At 43.4% G+C, this 26474-nt stretch overlaps 1 protein-coding gene across 2 annotated transcripts in view; it reads left to right on the top strand.

Moving 5' to 3' along the window:
- Positions 1-26474, top strand: part of HECTD4 (HECT domain E3 ubiquitin protein ligase 4) — a 269419-nt gene that overhangs the window by 223478 nt on the left and 19467 nt on the right. For both annotated transcript variants that reach the window (XM_077462034.1, XM_077462033.1), the window contains exons 64-72: positions 7162-7313; positions 9598-9701; positions 9784-9907; positions 12839-13029; positions 13951-14097; positions 14515-14634; positions 15525-15680; positions 16467-16570; positions 22034-22255. In XM_077462034.1, the coding sequence (XP_077318160.1) occupies positions 7162-7313; positions 9598-9701; positions 9784-9907; positions 12839-13029; positions 13951-14097; positions 14515-14634; positions 15525-15680; positions 16467-16570; positions 22034-22255 (1320 nt within the window). The remainder of the gene's footprint in view (positions 1-7161; positions 7314-9597; positions 9702-9783; positions 9908-12838; positions 13030-13950; positions 14098-14514; positions 14635-15524; positions 15681-16466; positions 16571-22033; positions 22256-26474) is intronic.

The raw sequence follows: 26474 nt of genomic DNA, 5'->3' as shown, positions 1-26474 counted from the left end.
TAGCAAAAATGGGGACGGCACCAGGACCAGATGGGCTCTTGGCTCAGTATTAGAAGTTATTCTCATCAGTATTGGGACCCTATCTGGTTAAAATGTTTAATGAGCTGGGGGAAGGAGCCTCTTTCCATCCAGAGACATTAAGAGCTATGATAGCAGTGATTCCTAAAGAAGGTAAGGATCTAAAGCAATGTGGAAGTTATAGGCCAATATCCCTATTGAATGTGGATTTAAAGATATTCATTGAGATTAGAGCCTTAAGACTACAACAGCAACTACCCTTCCTGATCCATCAGGATCAGGTAGGGTTTGTTCCAACAAGTGAAGCAAGGGATAATACCATCAAAACCCTGAATCTGATGCATATAGCAAACTCAACTAAGACTCCGTGTGACGTGTGTGTTCCTAGGAACAGACACGGAGAAGGCCTTTTGATAGGGTGGGATGGGGGGTTTATGTTTGCAGTCCTTCGTCACATAAAACTGGGAGGGAAAATGAATAGATGAAGCGCAGGCATGTATAAAGAACCTAAAGCTCAAGTGAAGGTAAATGGAGTAGTCTCCCCCCCATTTGCGATAAAGAACAGGACAAGGCAGGGATGGCCATTGTCCCCTTTATTGTTTGCACTGATATTGGAACCTCTGTTATGTAGAATTTGGCTTAATAAGGATATTTGAGGAATAACAGCAGGAGGAATTCAACATAAACTCACAGCATATACAGATGATATGCTCTTCCCAATGACCAATCCCATAATTACGCTCCCGAACCTATTTAGAGAAATTGAGACATATAGTACACTATCTCATTTCAAGATAAATTTCTCTAAATCAGAGGCATTGGCGGTAGCTGTCCCGAAAGAAATAATGTCAATAAAAGCAAATTATAAATTTAAATGGGCAGTTCAATTCCTGAAGTATTTAGGGACTTGTATAGCAGTGGATCCTTCTAAAACATATGAGCTTAACTTCCTGCCAGCGCTAAATATGGTGCAAAGGTTTATTGGAGAGATGACATAAGGGATTACATTCCTGGTTTGGAAGAAGCAATGTAATTAAGATGAATATTCTACCAAAGATTCCGTACCTCCTCCAGGCAGTCCAAATTGCAATCCCTAGGAAATTTTTTAAATATACACACATTACTTACAAAATTCATCTGGGCACACAAATATCCTAGGATCAGGAGGACTCTGTTGTCTCTACCAAAACAAAACGGGGGGCTGGTGGTCCCAGATATATAAATACTACCAGGCAGTACATCTGGGCCGCCTGTTGGATTGGTGCCGACATGGAGAACTTAAAATCTGGCCAAGATTGGAGCAAGCGCAGAGTAGGGAGTTATTGTATAGGGCCCCTTAGTGTTTCAAGAACTTGGCATCTAAAACGAAGACACATCCAACAATAGTCCCTACCCTTCAGGGTTGTTATAACCTCTTATTTAAGGGCAAGTTATCAACACAGGAATCACCTTTAGTACCTATATTTGGGAATCCGCAATTCATATTAGGAACACAAAAGGGACCTTTTGACGCACTGATCAAACGGTGGATTGCATCGCATTTTTTTGAGATCTGGCAGATGGCCACCAGTGTAGGGATTTGCAGACAGAAATGGCCCCTTCCAATTATTTTTTGGGTCGGCGGCACAACTACGACATTATCTATGTACTAGGGTACCGCCAAGTCCTCTGGATCGAAATCTGTTACCATACGAGAAATATTGTATGGAGACTGAACCAATAAAGCATGCGGTCTTCAGAATGTATGCGTTGTTGATTAAACCATTGGAGAACTACCAGTTATCTTTTCTCCAGAAATGGGAAACAGATTTGGGGAGGACCTTTTCAGAGGAACAAATGACTAATATGATACATTCAATATTTAAGACAGCAATATGTACCAAAATACAGGAAACTGATTATAAAATCATTTCACAATGGTACAGACCCCCAGATAAACTTCAGAAATGTTTCCCGAATGCATCAGATAGATACTGGCGATGCCAGATAGAACAGGGGACTTTGTTAGATGTTTTTTGGTCTTGCCCTAGAGTGAGAACATTTTGGAGGGAGGTTCGGGAGATCATTCAAAAATTTAGTGATGTGGATATACAGGAAGACCCAGCTTTATCCTTTTGCACCTGTCAGAGATTCCGGGGAAAATATACAGGAATTCTATTTTGTGTCATTTGGTTAATGCAGCAAAAGCATGCATTCCACTTAAGTGGAAACAGTTACAACCTCTTACGGTGAGTATGTGGCTTAGGAAAGTAAAGGGAGTAAACAGGATAGAAGATCTAGTCTGGAAAACTAGGAAAAAAGGGAAATTTATTTAAAAATGTGGTCACCATGGAACTGTTTTATTTCTTCAGAGGAAGGGAAAAAACGAATTGATACAAATTAAAGAGGAGGGGAGGAGGGAAATTAAATGGGGGGCTTTTATTTTTATTTTATTTTTGGGAAAGGGGAGGGTAAGGAAAGGAGGGGGATATGGACTATAAATAGAAACTGCAGTCGGAATACTGAGAGGTAGTTGGAGTATTTTGGCCGGGTCTGGTGGAAGCGTCCTCCACCTGACGCAGCAAGGTGTAACAACATGGAGGGTGGAAATGAGAGAGGAAGATGACTCTTCTTATTTCTATGTATTCTTAGCCTCTTTTGTGGCTTACTTATGTTTATAAAGGTTCATTCTTTTATTCATCTTTATTGGATAGTATATAGTATATCAGAAACAGACAGGAGCAGATGGAGTGTAACGAGTTGTGTTTTTTATTTTTTTTTTTTTTTTTTTATATTTCTTTTCAGGCTGTATGTGCAGAAATGGAATGTAATATACAGAAGGATTGTTCGTTTTTTCCCCTGTTATAAAAAAGAAAAATAAAGAAATTATTAAAAAGAAAGACAAACCCATTACTCCTCTGCGAAGGAAACAACGGTAGATGAACCCTTTTCAGCCTCGCAATCTGAGAAGTTGCTGGTACAATCTCTTATGGAGAGTGTTTGTTCCACTTTCATGCTACCCCTAAAGGAGTCTGCTGAAAGTTCGGTTACCTCCTTGGGTTACTTAAAAACCTTCACAGCCTTGGCATGCGTTTCCTGTCCATACATTACTAGAACAGCTTATTTATGTTGACTGGGATCACCCGGATGATCATTTTCTCCCTCCAAAGAGATGCTCGGTTCTCTATCCCATGGAGGAGAAATTCAAAAATGGAATGTACCAGCAGTTGACGCTGCGATTTCCAGTGTGAATAAAAATCTATCTTGTCCAGTAGACAATGCAGACACGCTTAAGGATCCAACAGATAAAAGGTTGGAATGCCTATTAAAGACCTCTTTTTCTTTGGCAGGTGCCGTTACTCATCCTGCAGTCGCTGCAATATGCATCTGCCAATCCCTAAAGGACCAATTTAGACAGGTTCCTGTACAGCAAGCCCGGGATTTGACAGAACTACAAGAGCATTATGTTTTGCCATGGATGCCATTAAGGATTCTCTTCACCAGGCGTCGTGCCTCGCGCTTGTGCTAATACACATACGTTGGATCCTGTGATTAAAAATTTGGTCAGCCAAAGCACCATATAAAAAGCTCCTGACTGGGTTCCCTTTTCATGGGGATCGACTATTTGGGGATGATTTGGACAATACATCCAAACGATTTCCAGTGGGAAATTTACTTATTTGCCAGTCAAAAGAAAGAATAAATTCCTTTCATTTAAGCGGACTCTCTCCTGCGCCAGGGGCTTCCGCCTCTAGGCAGTGGTGACGGCCTCCGCCGTCAGACACTAGAGGAAAACCTCATGGCCAGGCTCAGGCTCAAAAGAAGTCCTGGGGCCAGAAACCTGCAAAACAGAATTCTAAAGCCTCATTATGAAGAGGCTTACCCCCCCCCCCCCCCTTGCCAGGGTGGGGGGGAAGACTTCTGCAGTTCTCAGAAGTCTGGCAAGAGGAAATTCAGGACAGATTGATCATCTCCACTGTAACTCTAGGGTACAAGCTGGAATTTCGGGACTTTCCACTGTGTCGTTTTTTTTAGGTCAAACGTTCCTGAAGAGCCAGGGAAAAGGCAATCTGTTTCAGGCACTAGACCGATTAATGGCTCAGGAGGTGATCATACAGATCCCCACAGTAGAGCAAGGTGTGGGGTTTTATGCAAACCTCTTTATGGTACCAAAACCAAATGGAGATATCAGACCCGTTCTAGATCTGAAAAATTGAAATCGGTTCCTGAAGATCTGCTCCTTTCACATGGAGTCGATCAGGTCAGGGGTTTCCATCCTACAAGGAGAACTTCTGGCATCTATCGACATCAGGAATGCATATCTGCATGTTCTTATATTTCCCGCTCACCAAAGGTTTCTGCGGTTCGCGGTATAACAGCAGCATTTCCAGTTTGTAGCCTTGCCCTTCGGGCAAGCTACAGCACCCCGGGTGTTTACAAAAGTTCTGACCCAACCTCTAGCCAGGTTAAGGGCACAGGGCATAACATTCTTGGCGTACCTAGACAATCTATTGCTAATAGACCAGTCGGTGGCTTTTTTTGGAGCAAAGTGTACGCATTACAACCAGTTACCTGGAAAGTCTAGGTTAGATTCTCAACGTAGAGAAGTCTTCCTTAAAACAGCTAAAATGCTGGAGTACTTGGGTCTGATCATAGACACAGCTCAGAAGAAGGTGTTCTCGCCTCAGGCAAAGGTCTACGCCATAAGAGAGCTGGTGCAGATGCTCAGTTCGAAAAGAGATCCCTCCATTCATCTTTGCATGAGGTTGTTAGGAAAGATGGTGGCTTCGTTCAAAGCAGTTACCTATGCCCAGTTCCATTCATCCTGTCTGGTTGGAACAAAATGGTTCAAGCTGTAAATTTGCCATTGCGGCTGTCCCCAAGGGTGTTCCAGAGCCTCAGTTGGTGGCTGCTAACCCGGAATCTGCTGAAAAGAAAATCCTTCAGACCAGTTATCTGGAAGGTGGTAATGACAGATGCCAGCTTTTCAGGTTGGGGAAACGTACTAGAAAAGACAATTGTGTGGTGACAGTGGTCAAGAACCTAAAGAACCTTGTCCATCAACATCCTAGAGATTCGGGCAGCTCGTCTGGCTCTGAAGGCCTGGACTTCCAGGTTAAAGGATTGTCATCTCAGGATCCAATCCGACAATGCCACAGCTGTGGCCTATATCAATCAACAAGGGGGCACCAAGAGTCTCTCAGTGCAGAGAGAGGTGAACCATATTCTAACTTGGGCAGAAAGGAATGTTCCGTGGCTATCGGCAGTCTTCATTCTGGGAGTGGATAATTGGCAGGCAGACTACATAAGTCGCCAGCAGTTATTCCCAGGGGAATGGTCTCTACACCCTAACATTTTTTGGGCTGTTTGCCAAAGATGGGGGACTCCAGGTGTAGATTTTCTAGTGTCCAGATTCAACATGAAGTTAGTCAACTTTGTGTCCAGGACAAGCGATCCACTCGCATGCGGAACAGATGCGTTGGTGACCCAGTGGGATCAGTTCTCCCTGATCTATGCATTCCCCCCTATTCAGTTGCTGCCACGACTTCTTTGCAGGCTCAAGCTGGAAAGAAAGCTGGTAATTCTGGTAGCACCAGCATGGCCCAGAAGGTGATGGTATGCAGAAATCTTGAAGATGGCAGTACAGGATCCATGGTCCCTTCTACTAAGGCCAGACCTGCTCTCACAGTATATTACTCTCGCCAATATTCCATCCTACTTTACCAACGCTAAATTTAATGGCTGGGCTATTGAAACCCACATTCTGAAGAAACGTGGGCTTTGCAGGTCAGTTATCTCTACTTTGATTAATGCAAGGAAGCCAGCTTCCAGAACTATTTTTTATCTGAAGTCTGGAGGGCTTATGTTTCCTGGTGTGAATCCAAGGGTTGGCACCCTCGGAAGTATATCATAGGCAGAATGTGCTTGCCTTTCTACAATTGGGGGTAGAGATGAAATTGGCCTGGAGTACAATTAAGGGCCAAGTCTCAGCTTTAACAGTGTTATTTTAAAGACCGCTTGCTTTTCATTCTTTGGTCCAGGGTTTTATGCAAGGGGTGATGCGGCTTAATCTGCCAGTCAGACTTCCTTTAAATCCTTGGGACCTGAACTTAGTTTTGTTAGTGTGCCAAAAAAACTGCCGTTTGAACCGATACAGCATACTCCCTTAGTCCTCCTGACAAGGAAGTTGGTATTCTTGGTTGCTATATCCTCAGCAAGGACGGTTTTGGAATTGGCTGCTCTTTCTTGTAAAGAGCTATATTTATTCACAAGGACAGAGTTGTGTTGCGTCTTAGTCCATATTCTCTGCCAAAAGTGTTATCAGGTTTTCACCTAAACAAAGATATTGTCCTGCCATAGTTTTTTCCAAAACCATGTTCCAGAGAAGAGAAGTCATTACATTATCTTGATATGGTGACAGTGGTCTAAGTCTATTTAAAGATGACTGCTCAGATCCGGAAGACTAATCTCTTATTTATACTGCCAGAAGTTCCTAAGAAAGGACAGGCAGCATTGAAATCCACTGTCGCTAAGTGGATTCCGCAAAATCTAATTCAGACTTATGATTTAAGGGGTAAGATTCCACCTTTTCAAGTCAAAGCACACTCTGTCAAGTCTTCACCGAGTTTTATCAGGTGAATGTAAAAAGGTATGAGGATATCACCTTTGGGCACAGTGTGCTGCAGGCAGCATTATAGGTATAGCCCCCCCCCCCCTCAAATAGCATTGCTATGGGACGTCCCATATAGTTAATACTATGGCTTTGTGTCCCGTGATATACGATAAAGAAAATGGGATTTTTATAACCGCTTACCTGTAAAATCCTTTTCTTGGAGTACATCACGGGACACAGAGGTCCCGCGCCTTTTTTGGGGGTTTAGATATATTGCTTTGCTACAAAAACTGAGGTACTCCTGGTAGGAGGAGGGGGTTATATAGCGAGTGAACTTCCTGTATTGTGTATGCCAGTGTCCAGCACCTGAAGGTGGCTATAACCCATATGGTTAATACTATGGCTCTGTGTCCCGTAATGTACTCCAAGAAACACATTTTTTTATATACACACACCCCTTAGTTTCTGATGGAAAACTCATCACCCCTAGATATCTGTTTTGTGTTTTATCTGTTTATTAGTCTAACCGGTTTTCCCTTTTTTGGCTATAGATTCTGAGGAAATATGGCATTCCTAAACCAAAGTTTGACAAAAGCAAATACAGTAAAACTGGAAAGGAGCAGCATCCAGTAAAGGTTGTGAGCACCAAGCGACCCGTGAGCAAACCTTCCGCTAAAGACAAAGCTGTGTTGAATAGTGTTCGGTGCGTATTTGAGTATCTCCTACTTAGCCTATTAATTCCGTAAGTCTAAAGATGTTAGTATGTATATGCATGACAGTGGGTTTTTGGTCACAGTATGGGACCCATGCTGTATTAGTTGATGCTGGGCTTCCAGGAGATAAAGTTGTGTATTTGTTGAAACCCCACCTTGCATTTTGGGACTTTGAAGGATCTTATATGCTTGTAAGCTGAGTTTTTTTTTATAAAGAAAATTTACAAGACTATTGGAATACTTGGGGTATCTGCAACAAAAACTTTGTATCGTAAAGGTACAATGCAAGAAAAAGGAAATGTAAGACCATAGGTAGTCTGCTACCTTCAGGTGATTGGACACTAATAAAAGCTTAGCTGGGAATCTTCCCCGGTGTACTCTATGTTGGACTTCAGGGTTGTTTTCTCCTTTTTGGCAAAGCTTTCTAAACCAGTTCTTTTTATTTTTCTTCACTACTTTGACACGCCTATTAAGATCAAACTGCTTTTTGCCTTGGGGTCACTAGCACTAGATCGGTTGCCCTCAGTGTTTATTCTGGGAACCGTACTTCGAACCCATATCAGTGGGGCAGGCTTGTAATATTTACTTCAGACACTAGATCCTGCGTGCAGTGCACAGCTGGCACGTTGTGTAACAAATGTAGTTATTCACTGAAGACCCTTTTAGGGTTTGGTCTGCTTTGGGAGCCAGCAGCATGCATAAGGGAAGACAGGGTTTTCCTATAATTGTCCGGTTTATTTCTCTTAGTGTGGTACCTCCTCTGTAAATGTCTTGCTTCATTGGTAGAAGGTAACATTTACCTTTTTGAATTTCTTGTGTTTTTTTTCACACATAACATTGCTGTTTGGTTGACTACATAATTACAAATGTCTTCCGGCTGACGGGCTCCTGCCTGAAATTTCTAGTTGATAGATCGATCAATCAGCTTGGGTACAACCAGCCTGTGAAACCTTACATGCAATTATTGCTAGCAGATATTATAGCCACTAACAGTAATCACTTTGTTCTCCTGGGGAGGACGGCCAACACCTTCATAGGAGGGATTCCCCCATCAACACTGGCTGTATTGATGTGGATATCAAGCGTTTTTTTTTTTTCCTGCAACCATGAGAACCATTGCTCCATCTATGGCTGGCTTAAATCTACAGAAAAAGGTTTAGGCTGGAGGTAAACTTAGGTTTTTGATTTACCCAAGCATGTGAATCATGTAATAAAAAATTAAATATATATTCTGGGCATTATTTTACAGAGATTAATGGTACCCATCAGGATCATCGAAAGCTTTCTCATACTTTCATTTTAGTCGTGGATAGTTAATTCTTGTCGGTACAGATCATACTAATATAGGCTGTAATGAGGCCACAACCTGCTGTGGGGGAAAAAAAAAACTACTGCATGTACTGACCACCATTGTAAAGGCATTTTGGCTTGAATACACATTGAGACTGTGCTGGAAATATCAGCCAGCCTATTCCCCCAATGCATCTGGTGGGAACAAGCCCTAAAGTGGCTCGCTGAGACTGGTTCCAGCCCAGCCACCTGGTGGATCCAGAATTCTATTGTCAGAATGACGCGGTACCTGGACTGATATCCATGACATCAGCAGAGAGGGACTTCAGTCCGCTATATGCTAAAAACAGGTCACAGGAGTGCAAAACGAATGTCCTGTGATCGATAGAAGTGCAGCGAACAAGCCAAAGCCAAGAAGCTTTGGCGGGACTTCTCCTTTAATACTTCTTAGCCCTTGTACACACGGTCGGAGAATCAGTCGGAATGTGTCCTATCGGACCATGTTGTCGGATAATCCGACTGTGTGTGGTATGCATCGGACTGATTCCGTCGGACCCAATTTTCCAACTTGTTGGAAATATTTCCCGACCAACTGGGCCGATCAGACATACTCCGATCATGTGTAGAGAATTTTGATCGGACCAAGTGCCACGCATGCTCAGATCAAATTCCTACATCAATGCTATTGGCTACTAGCCTGAATGTAGTCCCATCGTAACGAAATTACGTCATCACGTTCTGAAAGATCTGATTTTTTGACAACTTTGTCCGACCGTGTGTATGTAACAGTTTCAGACAAGATCCGACGGACAAAATCCGACGGATTTGGTTGTCGAACTCTCCGACCGTGTGTACAGGGGTTTAAACATTCCTATCTTTCTAAATAATTATGCCCAAAAGTGTCAAAGTTTTTATATTTAAGCAGTTAATGAAACCAATAAAAGATGTATAAAAACTCTAAATAAAATGTTTTCACATCGACAGAACCGCTCTCAGTGAGAAGAAGCCAATTGTAAAGCCAAAGTCTCCAGAGAAGAGCCGGCCAGATGAGAAAGACAATGACAAATCTCCCACAAAGAAGCAGGAAAGTATGTCTGCTACTAAGGATTACATATGCTTTCTGTCTAATTATTTATACTATAGTTTAATTTCTGTGCATTGCATTTTCAGTTGCAGAGGAAAAGTACCTGACACTAGAAGGTTTCCACAAATTTGTGGTTGACAAAGCTAAGCAAGACATCCGAAGCATCTGGAGAGCTATCCTGGCTTGTGGCTATGACCTGCACTTTGAAAGGTATTGACATATTCCATACCTATATACCGGTATATTATATTAGTAAAAAAGATCAATTTTACCCCTGTGGTTGGTGGCTGAAAAACAGGTCAACAACAATGGAATAATGCACTCTGTTTTACCGGATTTTATAGAGCAAACAGTTGGCACTATTTAAATCCTGTCTAATAATAATAATATATAATTCCAATGTAATATTTATAATGGAGAGTGGCTATCACTGTCTGCACTAGTGATAGTGTACTACTGAAGCTACACATACCCTGGTCCATCCTATTCATAAAAATCACACTGCAATGTTTAGCCCCTGGAATTATTTGTGTTCACTGACCTGTCAACATCACGAGAAGGCTCTGCACTTTTTTTTTCCCCCCCATGTTTTTATTCAATATAACTGTTCTCTGATAGCTTTTTTTTTTTTCTTTTTTTTTTTTTTCTTTTAAGCAACTCTGAGTACATGACTTCACAGTAGAGCTGCACGATTAATCGTTACAAAATAGCGATCTCGATTCACCCCTCCTGACCATCTCTCCTGCTGAGAGTAGGCCATTATTTAATATAAACAATACACATACATACAAACATACATACATACAGACATTTTTTTTTTAGCAGAGGCCCTAGGGAATAAAATGGCAATTGCTGCAATATTTTATGTCACGCTGTATTTGCCCAGCGGTCTTTCAAATGCTATTTTTTGGGAAAAATACACTTCAATAAATAAAAAAAAATGAAACCGTAAAGTTATCACAATTTTTTTTTTGTTTTAATGTGAAAGATGTTATGCCGTGAGAATCGTGAGAGAATCGTGATCTATCTTGTAAGCAAAAAAATCGCGATTCTCATTTTAGCCAGCTCATGCAGCTCTACTTCACAGTAGAAAGTGACTATGCTTTTCATTTTTCCGCTTGATGCTGGTTCTCTTTCTTTCATTTTCACTACTTTATAGTCCAACTCTGTAAGTCCAGTCCTTCGAAATTGTGTGGCCTGCTAAAAAGGCAGCCCAGCAAAGTACTAAAAATCAGCCACAGTCTTGTTATGAGCCACTCAGCATGTACAACCTTGTGCCTCATGCAATCAAATCTTGTTTTAAGCTGCCCATAGATGAGTCAACATCCAAACATTCTGTCGATTGAAAAATTAAAATGGTGCATACAATTGTTATGTTTTTCTAAAAAAAAAAAAAAGAATCCAGGATGTTGGGTTAGGCACTTTTGATTGCAGCATGAAAATCGCATTTCACTCCTATTTGGAAAGGCACTGTTTTCCTTCCAATCTGGGTCCTTCACATCATGGAACTGCTGTGAGTTGGCCCACAACAACTACCGGGACTTTTAATCAAAATAATGAGCAGTCCAACAATGTTCCTTGTTGCATTGTGTTTACCAGTGCTGCTGCGTATGTTACATTAGCAAACTACTGTTGTTGCTATGTTTTGTATTTCTTTTCTGTCTTGAAAAGAAACGTATAAATTATTGAAACGGAAAATCGCATGTCGCAGCTTGCACACAATGATGCAAAAAAAAATGAACAACTTGACGATCAAGAATTTTCTTTTGGTTTTCGACTGCTTTAGATTTCGCCTTTCAGATTTCTCAACAGCTGTGTAACCTGAGGGTCTGCCCGATTTAATTATAGAGTAAATGGATTGTTTAGACAGGCAATTTGCACAAAGTACTTGGTTAATTTTGTTCATGTGTCCCAGATTGCACTGTTATCCTGTATCCACACACTTGATTTCGATGGGGAATTCCTCCGACAGAGCTGACAGCAGGGAGACTCTTGCCATCAGAACACAGTCATCAGTGCCGGCACCACCAATTGAGCGAAAATATTCCAACAAGCTATTGTAAAGAAGTAGATTTAGAGATCGATCAGTGCTGCTGCTTACACTGATGAATGCGTTCTGATGGCAGCAAAGTCTCCCTGCTGTCAGCTCTGCCAGAGGGATTCCCCATCCACATCAAGTGTGTGGATACGGGATAACAGTGCAGTCTGGGACAGATGTACAACCGGCCTGCCCATAGATGGTTCAAAATTCGGCCTGTACCTGCTGAACCAGCCAAATTTTGATCCATCTATGGCTGGCTTTACTGGCAGCAAATTGTAACTGTAATTAATAGAGACGATAGGACCTTATCCTAAACTATGCTTGCTGGATATTCTTAACCTGCCACGTTTGGGAAATGTTATTTTTGTAACTATAAAAGTCAGAAAAGTTAATAAAAAAAATGATCTGAATAAAAATGTTGACAATCTGACCTATGATCTTGAAAGAAAAAGTAAATCGAACTATGTGGTTCCAGTTTAAACATTAGCATGGATGAGTGCCAGAAATCTCTTGCTGACCTCCTTCACAGCGCAAGGTCCTCCTTTTTAGATGTAGGCAGCCACAATACTGCTGAATACCCAGTCCACCAAAAATGTATGTGTTTTAGATGCTGGGGGTAATTTTATTTTTAAGCTTACTGTGTCTCGAAGTGACCATGGTGGTGAGGTCTATGTACATGAATAATCATGGCTCCTACATGTCACAGAGTCATTTTAAAGGGATATAATTTATTGTACAATATGAAAAAGATTCAGAATTTAGCAGTTTGAAAGGAACACTGAGAACTCCAAGGTGGGAAGGGAACAGAGCAGGGAGCATTGGCCACTATATCTTACCATCATCATATGATCAGATATAAGAAGCCATGCAGATGATCTATTCTATCTACCAGGATCCATCTTTAACTAAATTATAACTTTTTAGTGTACTACCTCTTTAAATAGCACTACTGAAGCGACATACCGACAAACTATATACAGATAGAAAATGGCACATATGATAGTGCATGATGCCATAACATTTCTACAAAATTGTATAGTTCTGCAGACAGTACTTGTTCATGGGATTTATATTTACGATTGATATATCTGTCTCTTCAGATGTGCCTGCACTGACACGCGTCATGCCCAGAAATCCAGCAGAAAATGGGCCCTTGAAATGGATGTTGCTTTAGTTCAGTATATCAATCGCCTTTGCCGTCATCTAGCCATAACCCCTGCCCGATTACATCCTCATGAGGTCTATTTGGACACTTCAGACACTGCTGATCCTAGGGTGTCCTGTCTGCTCAGTAAGTGATTATTTTTGTACATTTCTATTTCAGAAAATATAGACCTTATATTGAAATTATTTGACATTAAAAATACCTATAACTAGTTTTTCTTTCTTGTCTTTGGTGGAACACAGGAAGTTATTCATATTTAGGCTGGGTTCACACCTATGCGCATTGGATCCAGTTGGACACTGGCAAAAGAAATCAACTGTAGGCCCCCACAGGATAACCCTATCTACTACCAGCATGCCCTGGCTCTTTACTAATGTCCTAGGAGGATCGGTGTCTTTTATTTGGCTCTGCTGGAAAACCACATTTTTACAGCATGTTGCTTTCATTTTTTCTGAAATCAAGACTCAGATTCATAGTTTCATAGTTAGTAAGGTTGAATAAAGACACCAGTCCATCCAGTTCAACCTGAGAGAGTGTCTGCAATTGTCCCTATCCCTGTACGTTGCACACTCACATTGGTCCCTACCCTCAAGGAGCCCACAATCCAAGGTGCCCATTCATATTCTAGGGCCAATTTTGGACAGAAGCCAATTAACCTACCTGCATGTCTTTGGATTGTGGGAGGAAACCGGTGTACCCGGAGGAAACCCACGCAGGCACAGGGATAACATGCAAACTCCAGGCAGGTGGTGTCGTGGTTGGGATTCAAACCAGCGACCCTTCTTACTGCTAGGTGAGAGTGCTAACCACTACACCACTGTGCCGCCCAGACAGATTGATACTGCTGGTTGCAAACCAAGACACATGCTGGGGATGGGGGGGGGGGGCGCGGGATCCTTTGCCGGCCTACAGTTTTGTTTGCTAGTGTCCAACCCTTCTGTAGGCACCTGTATAACCTAAAGTAGGATGACTTCCGGTGAGTTCAAAAATCCTATTATACCTGTTAGACTGTAGGGTCTAATGATCTACTTTTCTTTCATTATTCAGATGTGCCCATAGAAAGTCTACGGCTCAGATTTGCCCTCCTACAATCACTGAACACAACCTTAGAAACCTTTTTCCTGCCACTTGTGGAGCTACGACAGACAGAAATGTACACGCATAGTATTTCTGCTCTACTACAACAAGCAAAAGGTTTGTAGATGCTTATATGCTGATCCGTGCATGTTATTTTGGAAGGTTTTTTTTTTGTGGACTAGCCTTTTTTAATGTTCAGCATTCATTTTGACCACTTTCTGAAATGTTAGCTGTCTGGCTGTCACACTGATCCTTTGACTTTAGCTTTATTTATAAGGGATGGCAGAAAGGCAAGCAGCATTTTTAGGAGGCGGTCAGCAGTAGCAGCCTTTGGTTTTTTTTTTTTGGGTTTCAGCAGTGTGGAATGTATTAAAAGTTTTTAGCATTGCATTGCCTTCAAATAGCTGTACCAAGATGCATTGTATTCTGCAGTCTATTGTACTTTTATTGCTTTTGTTTTTATCAGATAAATCCAGGTGTAATAGTAGTTTAAAGTATAAGTTATAGGTTCACTTTCTGCATTTCTTTATATAGGACTGATCTTCTATGATACGAAAGTGATGGTGATGAGTCGTGTGTTGAATGCAACTGTGCAGAGGACTGCTGACCACGCAGCTCCGGAGATCAGCCTCGATCCACTGGAAATTGTGGGAGGTCAGAGCACTGAACACGTTTATTGAAATTAAACTATCTTGATCAAAGCCAGTAAACCATTTGATTTGTTTATACTGCTTTCTATAATTGCCCATTTTGGACACTAAACTGGAGCATGTGCCTTGCCTGTAGGAGGTTGGACACGTAGAAATTTTGCTCCTCGCCTATAGCCTATGACCCAGCATTAGGCTCTCTTCATTCTTTACCAGGGGCTTGTAGGAAGTAGGTAATAGGGATTGGTTTTCATACACCTACTAAATTTGCATTACTTATACTTATTACACAGGTGAATACAGAATATTATGTCATTTCAGGTAGAACTGTTATCACAAGAAAGAGAAACTTGAACTCCCCTTTATAAAGCCCTGGTTCATCTGTCAACCATTACTGCTTGCAATATTCTTGATTTTAGATAATCATAACAAATATGTAGTTGTATTCCCACTAACCTACATACTGCAGATCACTTCAACCTTGGAAGAACCATGTGAGATATAAACTGTTGCTACAATATAGCGTGCCACCAGAATGGTTAACGTATTCCAGGTTGGATCATTTTTGGTCTAATGTTGCTTTTCTCTGGACGTTAGAGATAAGCTACCATGTCTTTGAATTGTCTGCCTAAAAAACATGGAATATTCATAATGCATGTCAGGTGAAAAATTGATAATTAACTGGGAACAGTTTTAGACCTCATTATAAATTGTCAGTTTCTAACAGATAACTGTAGTCAACCTTACCTTAATATAACCAGGTCCTACTGTATTTTATTTGGTACCTAAACACAGGACATTAAACATTTTGCAAAGATTGAGCATGGTCTGGTTGGTTTGATACTTTTTAAATGCCTCTTAATTCTCCATCTTTTCTTTTCTTTTTTTTCTATCTAGGTGAAATTCGGACCTCCGAGAACGCTTACTTCTGCCAAGCAGCTCGGCAGCTGGCCTGTGTTCCTTCCTCCCAGCTGTGTGTCAAACTTGCAAGCGGAGGGGATCCTACTTATGCATTCAACATCCGTTTTACTGGAGAAGAAGTACACGGAACAAGTGAGTTACTTGGCAAATTCCTCATTATACAGGGCTGCAACAAAATGCTTCTTAACGTGCAGGATAACAAGGCTTATCACCAGTGTAATGTGCAGTGCACCATGTCATACTATCAGTTTCTAGCATCCTCCATTCTGTTCCACAAGTATGACATTTGCTCTGTCAGATCAAAGCTTTTTTATTAAATCACCAATGCTCTGCAGGTATGCTTTCTTTCATGTATGACGTTTTTTAGTATGAGCCCTGCTGTACATTAATTTAGATATTTCACACAGGTGTCGTACTGTGTGTTTTTGACACACAAAAAAACCCAGCTGGACAAAGATCTGTCTGCACAACAGTGAGCATGCATTATGGTGCGCCCAGTATACGATCACTGATGTGCATTGTGCACACTTGCTGCAAAGCATTTGGTACAAATAAGTGCTTGTTTTTTTAACTTTATTAAAATTCAACTACGTTTAAGGCTATGTACAGCATTGTGTTGCAACATATTGGCACGCACTGTAGTATGTGGCCTTGCAATATAATGTGTGCCTACATCATATTATCACGATGCACATAAAACAAGGCCCCGTATAAAGCAAGGTATTGCAACAGGGCTGGTATGAATAAGCCCTAATGTGGTGAATTTATTACTGTCTCCAAGTTCAAGGACACCGTTCTAGCTCATAATTAAGCTACACAATTTGTAAAGTGTTCCATTGTATCACAGGGTTTTAGGGCATAATTGGGGCAGATTGACTACTACTTCATAGATATTTTAATGCTATGAGTTGTTTTCAGGTGGCTCTTTCCGCCATTTCTTGTGGCAAGTGTGTAAAGAACTCCAGAGCTCATCCTTGTCTCTCCTTCTGCTTTGTCCCAGCTCGGCGGTCAATAAGAATAAGGTAAGAAGTCAGTAAACCATGGGCCTGTTAGGCAGGCAAGCATCTTTTACTGTTGGTATATTGATTCTGCCTTGTGTCAGTGCAATTGTGTATTCAGGATTGTCTTTCTGTTTTCTTTTCCATCCAGTTGTGACCTAGTACAGCACGGCAACCCCATATGAAAGCTTCAGCATAATATCCAACTAGCACATATAAATTATGTGTGGGGGTTTTCTCTGCAGCTAAAGCCTTGCTAGGTCACCCCTTCCTACTGCCTCCTGAATAGGGATGAGCTCCGGCGCATTCGCACAGTCCACGTGCAGAGCCCGCCAGGAAGTCAGCACAGCGCTGCGCTACTCGCAGGCAGCGAGACATTGCCTGATCTCTGCAGCCGTGCATCGAGGAAATGTCTCACTGCCTGTGATTAGCGCAGCGCTGCGCCGACTTCCTGGCGGGCTCTGCACGTGGAGTGCGTGAACACGCCAGAGCTCATCCTTACTCCTGAACAAGGTTCTGGGCACCTCCATGACAGATGTTAGAATAATATGTATACATGATGTATAGTACTTGAAAAATATGTGCTCTTCTACATCTGTTACACTCCCAGATACCTGTATAATTCTCAATATTAGATAACATTTTATGCAGAATAAAACATATGGAGCTTTATTCGTTTGTCAGTCATAGTGGCTTTTTTTTTTTTTTTTTTTTAGCATTTTTATAATTAAGTCTTTTATTTTTCTACATGAGAGAGCAGATTTTAGTGACAATCGAACAATGTTTAAGTAGGTTTTAATACCATAACCTTTATTTTTTTGTGTTGAATTGCGTTATGAAGACAAATGAGGGGTAAATCTTGCTATTTACAATTGTCATGGAGACAGGTGGTGAGGCAGGCACCAGTCCCGCTGACAGCTGTTTAGAAGTGGACTTTCTCATCACTTATCATGAATCCTTCCATTCCAAGCATGTAAATATAAAGGTAAGTAAACACAAACGGGCATAACCAGGGTCGGTGATATAAACACTTGAATAGAGATAAAAAAAATAACCACTCTACTCCCATTGCAAAATGCATAGCAAAATGAAGCATATCGGGATTAGCAGCCCTTATAGCGGCACGCAGAAAAAGCAAATTCCGGTACTGGCACCGAGAGATAACAAAAAGCACCCAGAGACACACATCTATGATCATTTGTGTATCTCTTGAGTGCTTTCTGTTACCACCTCCCAGCACCAGTACCTGCTTTTGCTTTCACTGCTCGTGGGCTACAGTACCTAGACTGCCCACAGCATTGCTGATCCCCCTGAGAGGCTTCGTCATTCTGTTTATTGTGTAATATGAGTGGATTAGATATCTCTGTCAGTGATTATACACTGTACCTGTTTGTGTTTACTTACCTGTCAGCTTGATCCCCCAATATCGTCATTTATGGAGCTTCTGTTGTGATGTTTCCTTTGTTAACTGATGATGATGTTTTTAATGACCTCCACTGCCCCTTCTTCAGCATTGGTCTTTTTTATGCTCTTGATATATTTATATTGTTCACATACCCACAATGTGGACTTTTAGGTTGCATTGTTGCACTACAAAATATATTTTCTTTGTGTAGACGTAGTGGTACACCATTTTCTAAATTCTACAAAAAAGGAAACCGAGAAGTTTATATTCAAAACTACTTGTGTTTTATGTTGCAACCTTCAAGTGAATGGACACTGCCCAATAAAAGGGCAGGGATCACCGCTAAAACCTAAACCCACCCAGCTCAGCAAGCCTCAGTTTTTATCTAGTGTCCCTATATAATGGATTTGCCTACCGATGTCCCTTTGACGATTTTCTATTTAAGGGATTAGTCATGATTTTCTGGGCTGTTCCTAACACCCCTGATGAGGTAGAGAAGGGCATTATCTGGTTACTACTGCCCAGTGGCCAACAGGAGCTGTACCCAGACACCGCATGCAAGAGTATCCATATTGTGTGGGGTACCTGGACAACCTGCTCTGCTTCTCATGGAGCAATCAACTCGACTTCAAATGCCCAGCAAGATGGTACAATTCCTGGATAGATTCTGAACCTTCAGAAGACGAATTTGGTTCCGACATAATGTCTAGAGTACTTAAACGTAATTAACAGGGCACAGGTGAGGGTACTGCTTCCACAGAAGAAGTGCCTCTCTTCATGTCCAGGTGCAGTCTCTGAGGTTGTTGCAAAATCCCTCGTCAGGTGTGCATGAAGGTACTGGGAAAGATGGTGGCAGCCTTTGATGTGGTCCCCTATGCCCAGTTTCATTCCAAAGCTCTGCAGCTCAATTGCCTGTTATGGGACCAATGTCAGAAGTATTTGGATTTGCTATGCACTTAACTAAGACTCTGGAATAGTGGCTATCCACACAGATGCTTTTCAACATCCTGGAACTCTGAGCAGCATAACAAGAAGTCATGCTACTCAGGAAAAAGTGGACATGATTTTGTCTTGGACAAAACTTCACATTCTGACCTTCTCCACCAATGCGCATTTTCAGCAGAATAGGCGATTCTTCTGGAGGTGTTGCTCCAAGTTTTGTCTGTGGTGGGGCGTCACTAAATGTAGACCAACATCAAACTGAACAGGTTTGTGTCCTGAACCACTGATCCTCAAGCATTTGTGGTAGCTGATGACTCCTTGATATCAGTTTTCCCTAATCTATGCCTTCCCTTTACTGCAGCTGCTTCCTTGCCTATTGTGCAGCATTGGTGGGAATGTCCACAGGGGACGCTGCAGGGGTTTAGTGTGTCCTAGCGAGTGATTCTAACTGTAGGGGGGTGCGCTATGTGTGACACGACACTGATCACCACTTTGATTACAGGGAGCTGTGATTAGTGTCCTGTCACTAGGCAGAAATCAGCATTTCCCCGTTCTTCCCCTCCATGAGACGATCGCTGGTATACCAGTGGACATTGAGTCAGCGGGATCCGCGGAGCTCGCGGCGGGTGCCTGCTATCCGAACCTCGTGAGATCATGTACAATAACATGATTTTGCGCAGCAGACCAACCTGCCACAGTAAAACTGTGGAGGCTGGTCCACAAACAGTTAATCCCTGCCTTTTGGTAAAAGTCAGAAGCGACTACTATAGATTACTGGGTAAAACAGGTTAACATAATTATGGATGATGAGAAAGGGTTTGTACCAATAGTAATAGATCAGAAGAGTTTTTTGTTAAATGGGAACCATGGATCAATTATATTATAGTGAATAGTTCCCTTGTTGGGTATTCAGGAATCTCCACTTTGTGGTATTAGAGATTGGGGACCATCCTCCAACTCAAACCAGCCCCCCCTCTTTTTTTTTTTTTTTTTTTTTTTTGGGGTATGGCTGGATGTTTGGGTGGGTTCAAATGAGGCTGTGTTTTTTTTAATGTGTGTAATTATATTAATGTCTAAAATAAAAATTAGGGTTAAAAAAAATAAAGGTGAAGGGGATTCAGGTGAAATCTGATCGCACCTGCTTGGCCAAAATGAACGTGGTATGTAGACATTGTAAATCTCTTATCGGATGAACTGTGAGCTCTCTAAGGTCAGCTAAATTGGCTGTCACAAGATCTGATCTTCCATCCTACTTTGTAGTTGCTGGCTTTGACAGCATGGCCAAGGGATTGTGGCTGTCCTTGATGCATAATACCTTCCGCAATACTAGAAAGTCAACCTCCAGGAAGGTGTACCACTGTATATGGAATGCTTTTTCTGCCTGATGTAAAGCTTTGAAATCTAGCCCTTGGCCATGCTGTTTCAGAGGCCTCATTCCTTGATTAAAGACTTTGCGGGGTGTCAGATGAATTGTTCCTATGTGACCCCCCCCCCCCCCCCCCCCCCATCTCCATGGACCTCTCTTTTTGGACTTCTCTACGAGATTCCTTTTTTTTTGTTCCCTACATGCATAGTTGTCTTTAGGTTTGTTGTTACCCTGGCTCACACAGAGGGTTCTCCTAGTCGGCTGCACTTTCCTGCAAGGATCCTCTCCTGGTTCTTTGGGCTCAGTCCTACCACTTGAATCAGGACAATGTGTGTTTTTTTTTTTTTTTTTTGTCCTAATCCTGGGCCACCTAAGGAGATGGAACTTAAATTCTTCAGAAGTCGTTTGAGCTATTTGCGTTTACCTGAAGTCTAAATCTTAATTTCAACAGATTCCCTGTTTGTACTACGTGAGGGTTCTTGCAGGGGTCAGGGCTGCTTGTCTATCCAGTATTTCTTGGTGAATTCATCAGCTCTTTTTTCAGACCTGTGGTACAGGTGAGGATTTCTTCTATATTTGGCCAGTGTTTGTTGCCACCTTCAGGAAAACAAAGTAGTCAATAAACTTAACTCCTCTGGGTTCTGTGATGTACTCCAAGAAAGGTATTTCACAAGTAAACCAACAAACACTTGACCCATCCTGCTTTTGCCATCAATCTTAATTCTGCTGCCTCCCGAATGCCTGTTTTTTTTTTTTTTCTTACAATTTTCCACAGCCACATTTTACATTTCATCAAGGGAGGAAAGGAGAAACGACGTACAACGAAGATTTAGTGGCGCTCATGGTCACACGTACAATTACCAATAACTATATCACAGACCAGCCCTAAAGTGTTACTAAACCCACAACAGTAAAAATCAGTGTGTATATGCAGTAAAGCAGACATGTTATACTCACTGTTTAACCTAAGGGGTTAATCATGCGCATCGTGTAAAAAGGCTGTTTGATCCCATCTTCTCTGATCCACCCTTTCTTGCACAGTCCCCAATCCATTTCCTGGTAGTACAGAGCCTTGGGGACACTCTGCACAGGCTCAGTTTAGTGAGTATTGCTATTAAGTTTTTTTTTTTTTTGGGGGGGGAGGGGGGTTGTGCATGTGATCAGCACAGGGCCGAACAGCACTGTCCAGACAAGGGGTCCTTCAGCTTCATAGGAAAGTCAGCGGAAAATAAAAACTCCTCCTACAAGCTTTAACCAGTGCTCAGCCGGGCACTGATAGAATTCACAAGACTGCTGTATACTTCTGATAAGAAAAGGTATTTAGCACTTTATATTTACTAAAATAATTGCATTTCAATGTTCTGTGTACTTTGAGAGACCAGATATAGTGACTACAGGGTCCTGGGTTTAGTAACGCTTTAAAATGGCAGAGTTTTAATATGGTTTTAGTATCCTATGGTCCACAGAAAGGCAACTTTTAATGCCACTAATGCACTGCAACCACGAGCTGTTTGGCTTGCAATTGTGGTGCAGCACCATTGATTTGAATGGGTGGAACTGAGAGGCCGCGATAAATTAGTGACAACGCGAATCAATTGTGCCTTGTGAACAGCCACCTCTGGCTGTATAAAAGGCATTACATTTTGTCTCTTTCAGACTGGGGGCAGACAAAAATAAAAACCTGAAGATAGTGATAATCCTCCCTCTAAGCTTCTGCTTTAAGAGAAATGTTGGTTCATATTTTATTGTGTAATACCAGTTTTTATTTCCACAGGGGAAGTTCCTTCTGACACCAAGCCCTATAACCTATGCAGAGGAGCAGCTGCTTCATTTCTTTGGTCAGTTACTGGGTATAGCTATCCGCGCAGATGTGCCTCTTCCACTGGATCTACTATCTTGCTTTTGGAAGATGCTTGTAGGCGAGCCCCTGGATCCTGAAGAAGATCTCTATGAGGCCGATATTCTCACCCACAATTACATCAAGAAGTTTGAAAATGTAAATGTTTTTTTCGTTTTTTTTTTTTTTCAATGCATTTTCTAGTACAATCATACGTGAAAATTAGGGCTAAAAAATATTCTTTAACCCAAGCTAAAGTGTGAGATTAGAGGGGTAAGAAGGGATGGATGAGTAAGGAAAGCATTGTCCAATATTAAAAAAGCAAATTGTTCTACAGAATCCCTTGGGGGAAAAATATGAATCCTGCAAGATATGTATGGAGACTAGGGATGAGCTTCGTGTTCGAGTCGAACGTACGTTCGACTCGAACATTGGTCGTTCGGGCGTTCGCCGAATTCCGAACGTTTGGGCCGTTCGCGGCAAAATTCGTGTGGCCCACAATGCACTGCGATGGCGCAGTGCATTGCTGGCTCATGATTGGCCAAGCATGCACTGTGACCCCGCATGCTTGGCCAATCGCAGCGCCAGCAGCGAGGAGAGCCATGGTTGGCCACAGGCATCCTGCCTGTGGCCAATCATAGCTCAGGCTGTGTAGTGCACGCCCCACACTATATAAAGCCGCCTTTGAGGCGGCCTCGTGTAGTGTGTTAGCATCTGAAGCAGTGGGTGTTCTGTGTACCTTCAACACAGTTACACACCAATCGTTTTTGGCTGATTTCCTATCTTGCTCTTGTGTAGTGGTTACTGTCTGTGCCCTGACCGCAGTATACACCACTATATTCACCTCACCTATATAGCTAGTGATCTAGTTTTAATAATAGAGCTTGCAGTCAGTAGTGTTAGGAGATAGTGCGTGCTGTCTGCGTGCTCTGTACCCAGTACATACCACTATATCCACCTACATAGCTGTTCTCTATTTGAGCCCAATTGCCATCTGCAGGAGTTATTGGAAGTTGTGTGTGCTTCCAGCACAGCACAGTACAGTATACATCTGTATATACCCCTTTAACTCTGCTGTTTTCTGGTTATTGTCTGCGTGCCCTGACCGCAGTATACACCGTGATATTCACCTCACCTATATAGCTAGTGGTCCATCTTTAATAATAGAGCTTGCAGTCAGTAGTGCCAGGAGATAGTGCGTGCTGTCTGCGTGCTCTGTACCCAGTACATACCACTATATCCACCTACATAGCTGTTCTCTATTTGAGCCCAATTGCCATCTGCAGGAGTTATTGGAAGTTGTGTGTGCTTCCAGCACAGCACAGTATACATCTGTATATACCCCTTTAACTCTGCTGTTTTCTGGTTATTGTCTGCGTGCCCTGACCGCAGTATACACTGTGATATTCACCTCACCTATATAGCTAGTGGTCCATCTTTAATAATAGAGCTTGCAGTCAGTAGTGCCAGGAGATAGTGCATGCTGTCTGCGTGCTCTGTACCCAGTACATACCGCTATAATCCACCTACATAGCTGTTCTCTATTTGGACCCAATTGTCATCTGCAGGAGTTATTGGAAGTTGTGTGTGCTTCCAGCACAGTATACATCTGTATATACCCCTTTAACTCTGCTGTTCTATAAAAAAGGCATCTGCAGGAGTTAGTGGGTGTTGTGTGCCTCCAGCACAATATAAACTACCCAACTACTGTTTTACCCAACTCCCTTCAGGCCATTACCATGTCTGGAAGGCCAGCAAGGAGAGGCAGACAGGCGCGAGCCGATAAAAGAGGGCAAGCAGGCTCTGTGTCTAGAGACAACAGTGCTGGTCGTGGACGCGGTGCATTGTCATCAGCACGTGGCCATGGGACATGCTTGTCCTTCTTTTCTGCAGCTGGACATGTTGAACCGCAACATGCCAACGACTTGGTAGAGTGGATGACCAAGCCCTCTTCATCCTCCTCATCCTCTCTCACCCAGTCTCAGGGTAGTAGCAAAGCAGCTGCCAACGCATCGTCTTCCCTCCTCTCAATGTCATCATCAGTGACTCCTTCCCTAGACCCACCACGTCCTCCTGAGGAGTCTCCTGAACTCTTTGAGCACAGTGTTGGGTACATGCTCCAGGAGGATGCCCAGTGTTTGGTGGGCTCTGATGATGACACTCAGCTAGAGGAAGGCAGTAGCGTGAGCGCAGAGAGAGAGGATGCTCAAGAAGCACAGCAATCTGGCAGTCATGTTCCACAAGCTGCAGCATACTGCCAGGTTTGCTACAGCGATGAAGAGGGAGGGGATGATGAGGGCACTGACTCCACGTGGGTGCCTGGAAGGAGGGAGGAGGAGGAGGCACATGTCCAACGAGGCAGGATGCCCTCCGGGGGCCAGCTTAGGGGCAGCACACCGACTGAATCACACCGCAGAGCTCCGCCTGCGCAGAGCGCTTCCTCTGCGCGTTATTCTAAAAGTTCTTTGGTGTGGGCCTTTTTTGAGACGAGTGCATCAGATCGCACCGCTGCTATTTGCAACATATGTCTCAAGCGTATCTCACGTGGCCAAAACATCAGCCGCTTGGGCACCACATGCTTGACCAGACATATGTTGACCTGCCATGCAGCTCGTTGGCAACCATACCTCAAAGACCCACACCAAAGAACAAAGCGGACCTCTCCTTGCTCCTCATCAGCTGGCATCTCCAACCCCACTAGACCTTCAGTCCTCTCTGAAACCTGCTCTGAGAGGAATGAAGGTGTAGAATTAGGTGTGTCACAGCCAAGTGCTTCCGGGAACACTGCTAGCGGTACATCCACATCCGATTATAGCAGGCAAATGTCCCTGCCCCAGCTGCTGGACCGGCGGAAGAAATTTACTCCCAGCCATCCACATGCCCAGCGGTTGAATGCTAGCTTGGCTAAATTGCTAGCACTTCAACTGCTGCCTTTTCAGTTGGTAGACTCGGCCCCCTTCCGTGAGTTTGTACAATGTGCGGTTCCTCAGTGGCAGGTCCCCAAACGCCACTTTTTCTCACGGAAGGCGATTCCGGCTCTCTACCGGCATGTGGAAGGCAATGTCCTTGCCTCACTGGACAGGGCGGTCAGCGGTAAGGTGCATATTACCGCTGACTCATGGTCCAGCAGGCATGGACAGGGACGTTACCTGTCTTTCACGGCCCATTGGGTCACTCTTCTGGCTGCTGGGAAGGATGCAGGACAAGGTGCAGTAGTGTTGGAGGTTGTTCCGCCACCACGCCTCCAAAATGTTACTATTGGTTGTGACACACCTCTCTCCTCCACCCCCTCCTCTTCTTCTTCCTCCATGGCCTCTTCCAGTGCTCTGTCCTCAGAACCAGCGGTGCTCCGTAGGCGTTCCAGGGGCTACGCAAGTACGCAGGCAAAACGATGCCATGCCGTGCTTGCGCTGGTTTGTTTGGGGGACAGGAGCCACACTGGGGCGGATGTTTTGTCAGCTCTGCAGGGGCAGGCCAAGAGGTGGTTGACGCCACGCCAGCTTAAGCCAGGAATGGTGGTTTGCGACAATGGCACCAACCTCCTCTCCGCCCTCCGACAGGGACAACTGACCCATGTGCCCTGTGTAGCTCACGTCCTTAACCTGGTGGTGCAGCGGTTCTTGGGCAGGTACCCCGGCTTACATGATGTCCTGAAGCAGGCCAGGAAAGTCTGTGTGCATTTCCGCCGATCATTTAATGCCTGTGCTCGGCTGGCTGAGCTCCAAAAGGAGTTGAACCTGCCCAAGAACCGCCTTATATGTGACATGCCCACCAGATGGAACTCAACATTGGCCATGCCGCAGCGGCTTCACACGCAGCAGAGGGCCATCAATGAGTACCTGTGCGACTACGGCACCAGGACAGGGTCAGGGGAGCTTGGTTTTTTCTCACCACGCCAGTGGGGCATGATCAAGGATGCATGCACTGTCCTGTCACCGTTTGAGGAGGCCACAAGGATGGTGAGCAGTGACAGTGCATGCATCAGTGACACTGTACCTCTTGTCCACCTCTTGGAGCATACGCTGTGTGGAATAATGGACAGGGCACTTGAGGCAGAACAGAGGCAGGAAGAGGAGGACTTCCTTGCCTCTCAAGGCCCCCTTTATCCAGACAGTGTTCCTGCTGTGCCACCCATCACACAGGAAGAGGGTGAGGAGGAGGAAGAGGAGGAGGATGATTGTGTCAGCATGGAGGTGGAGGCTGGCACTCAGCATCAGCAGCAGCAGTCTTATAGGGATGATTTACAGTCCCAAGAAACACGTGGACTTGTACGTGGCTGGGAGGAGGTAGCTGCGGATCATGTTGTCCTTAGTGACCCAGAGGACTCCGGACCGAATGCCTCAGCTAACCTACGCTGCATGGCCTCCCTGATCCTGCA

Source organism: Lithobates pipiens, unplaced genomic scaffold (genome assembly GCF_037356315.1).
Source record: "Lithobates pipiens isolate NorthernLeopardFrog02 unplaced genomic scaffold, aLitPip1_a1.2 Scaffold_3, whole genome shotgun sequence".
NCBI classification, from domain to species: Eukaryota; Metazoa; Chordata; class Amphibia; order Anura; family Ranidae; genus Lithobates; species Lithobates pipiens.
Note: the sequence above shows the minus strand (reverse complement) of the source record. Positions and strands in the feature narration are given on the sequence as shown.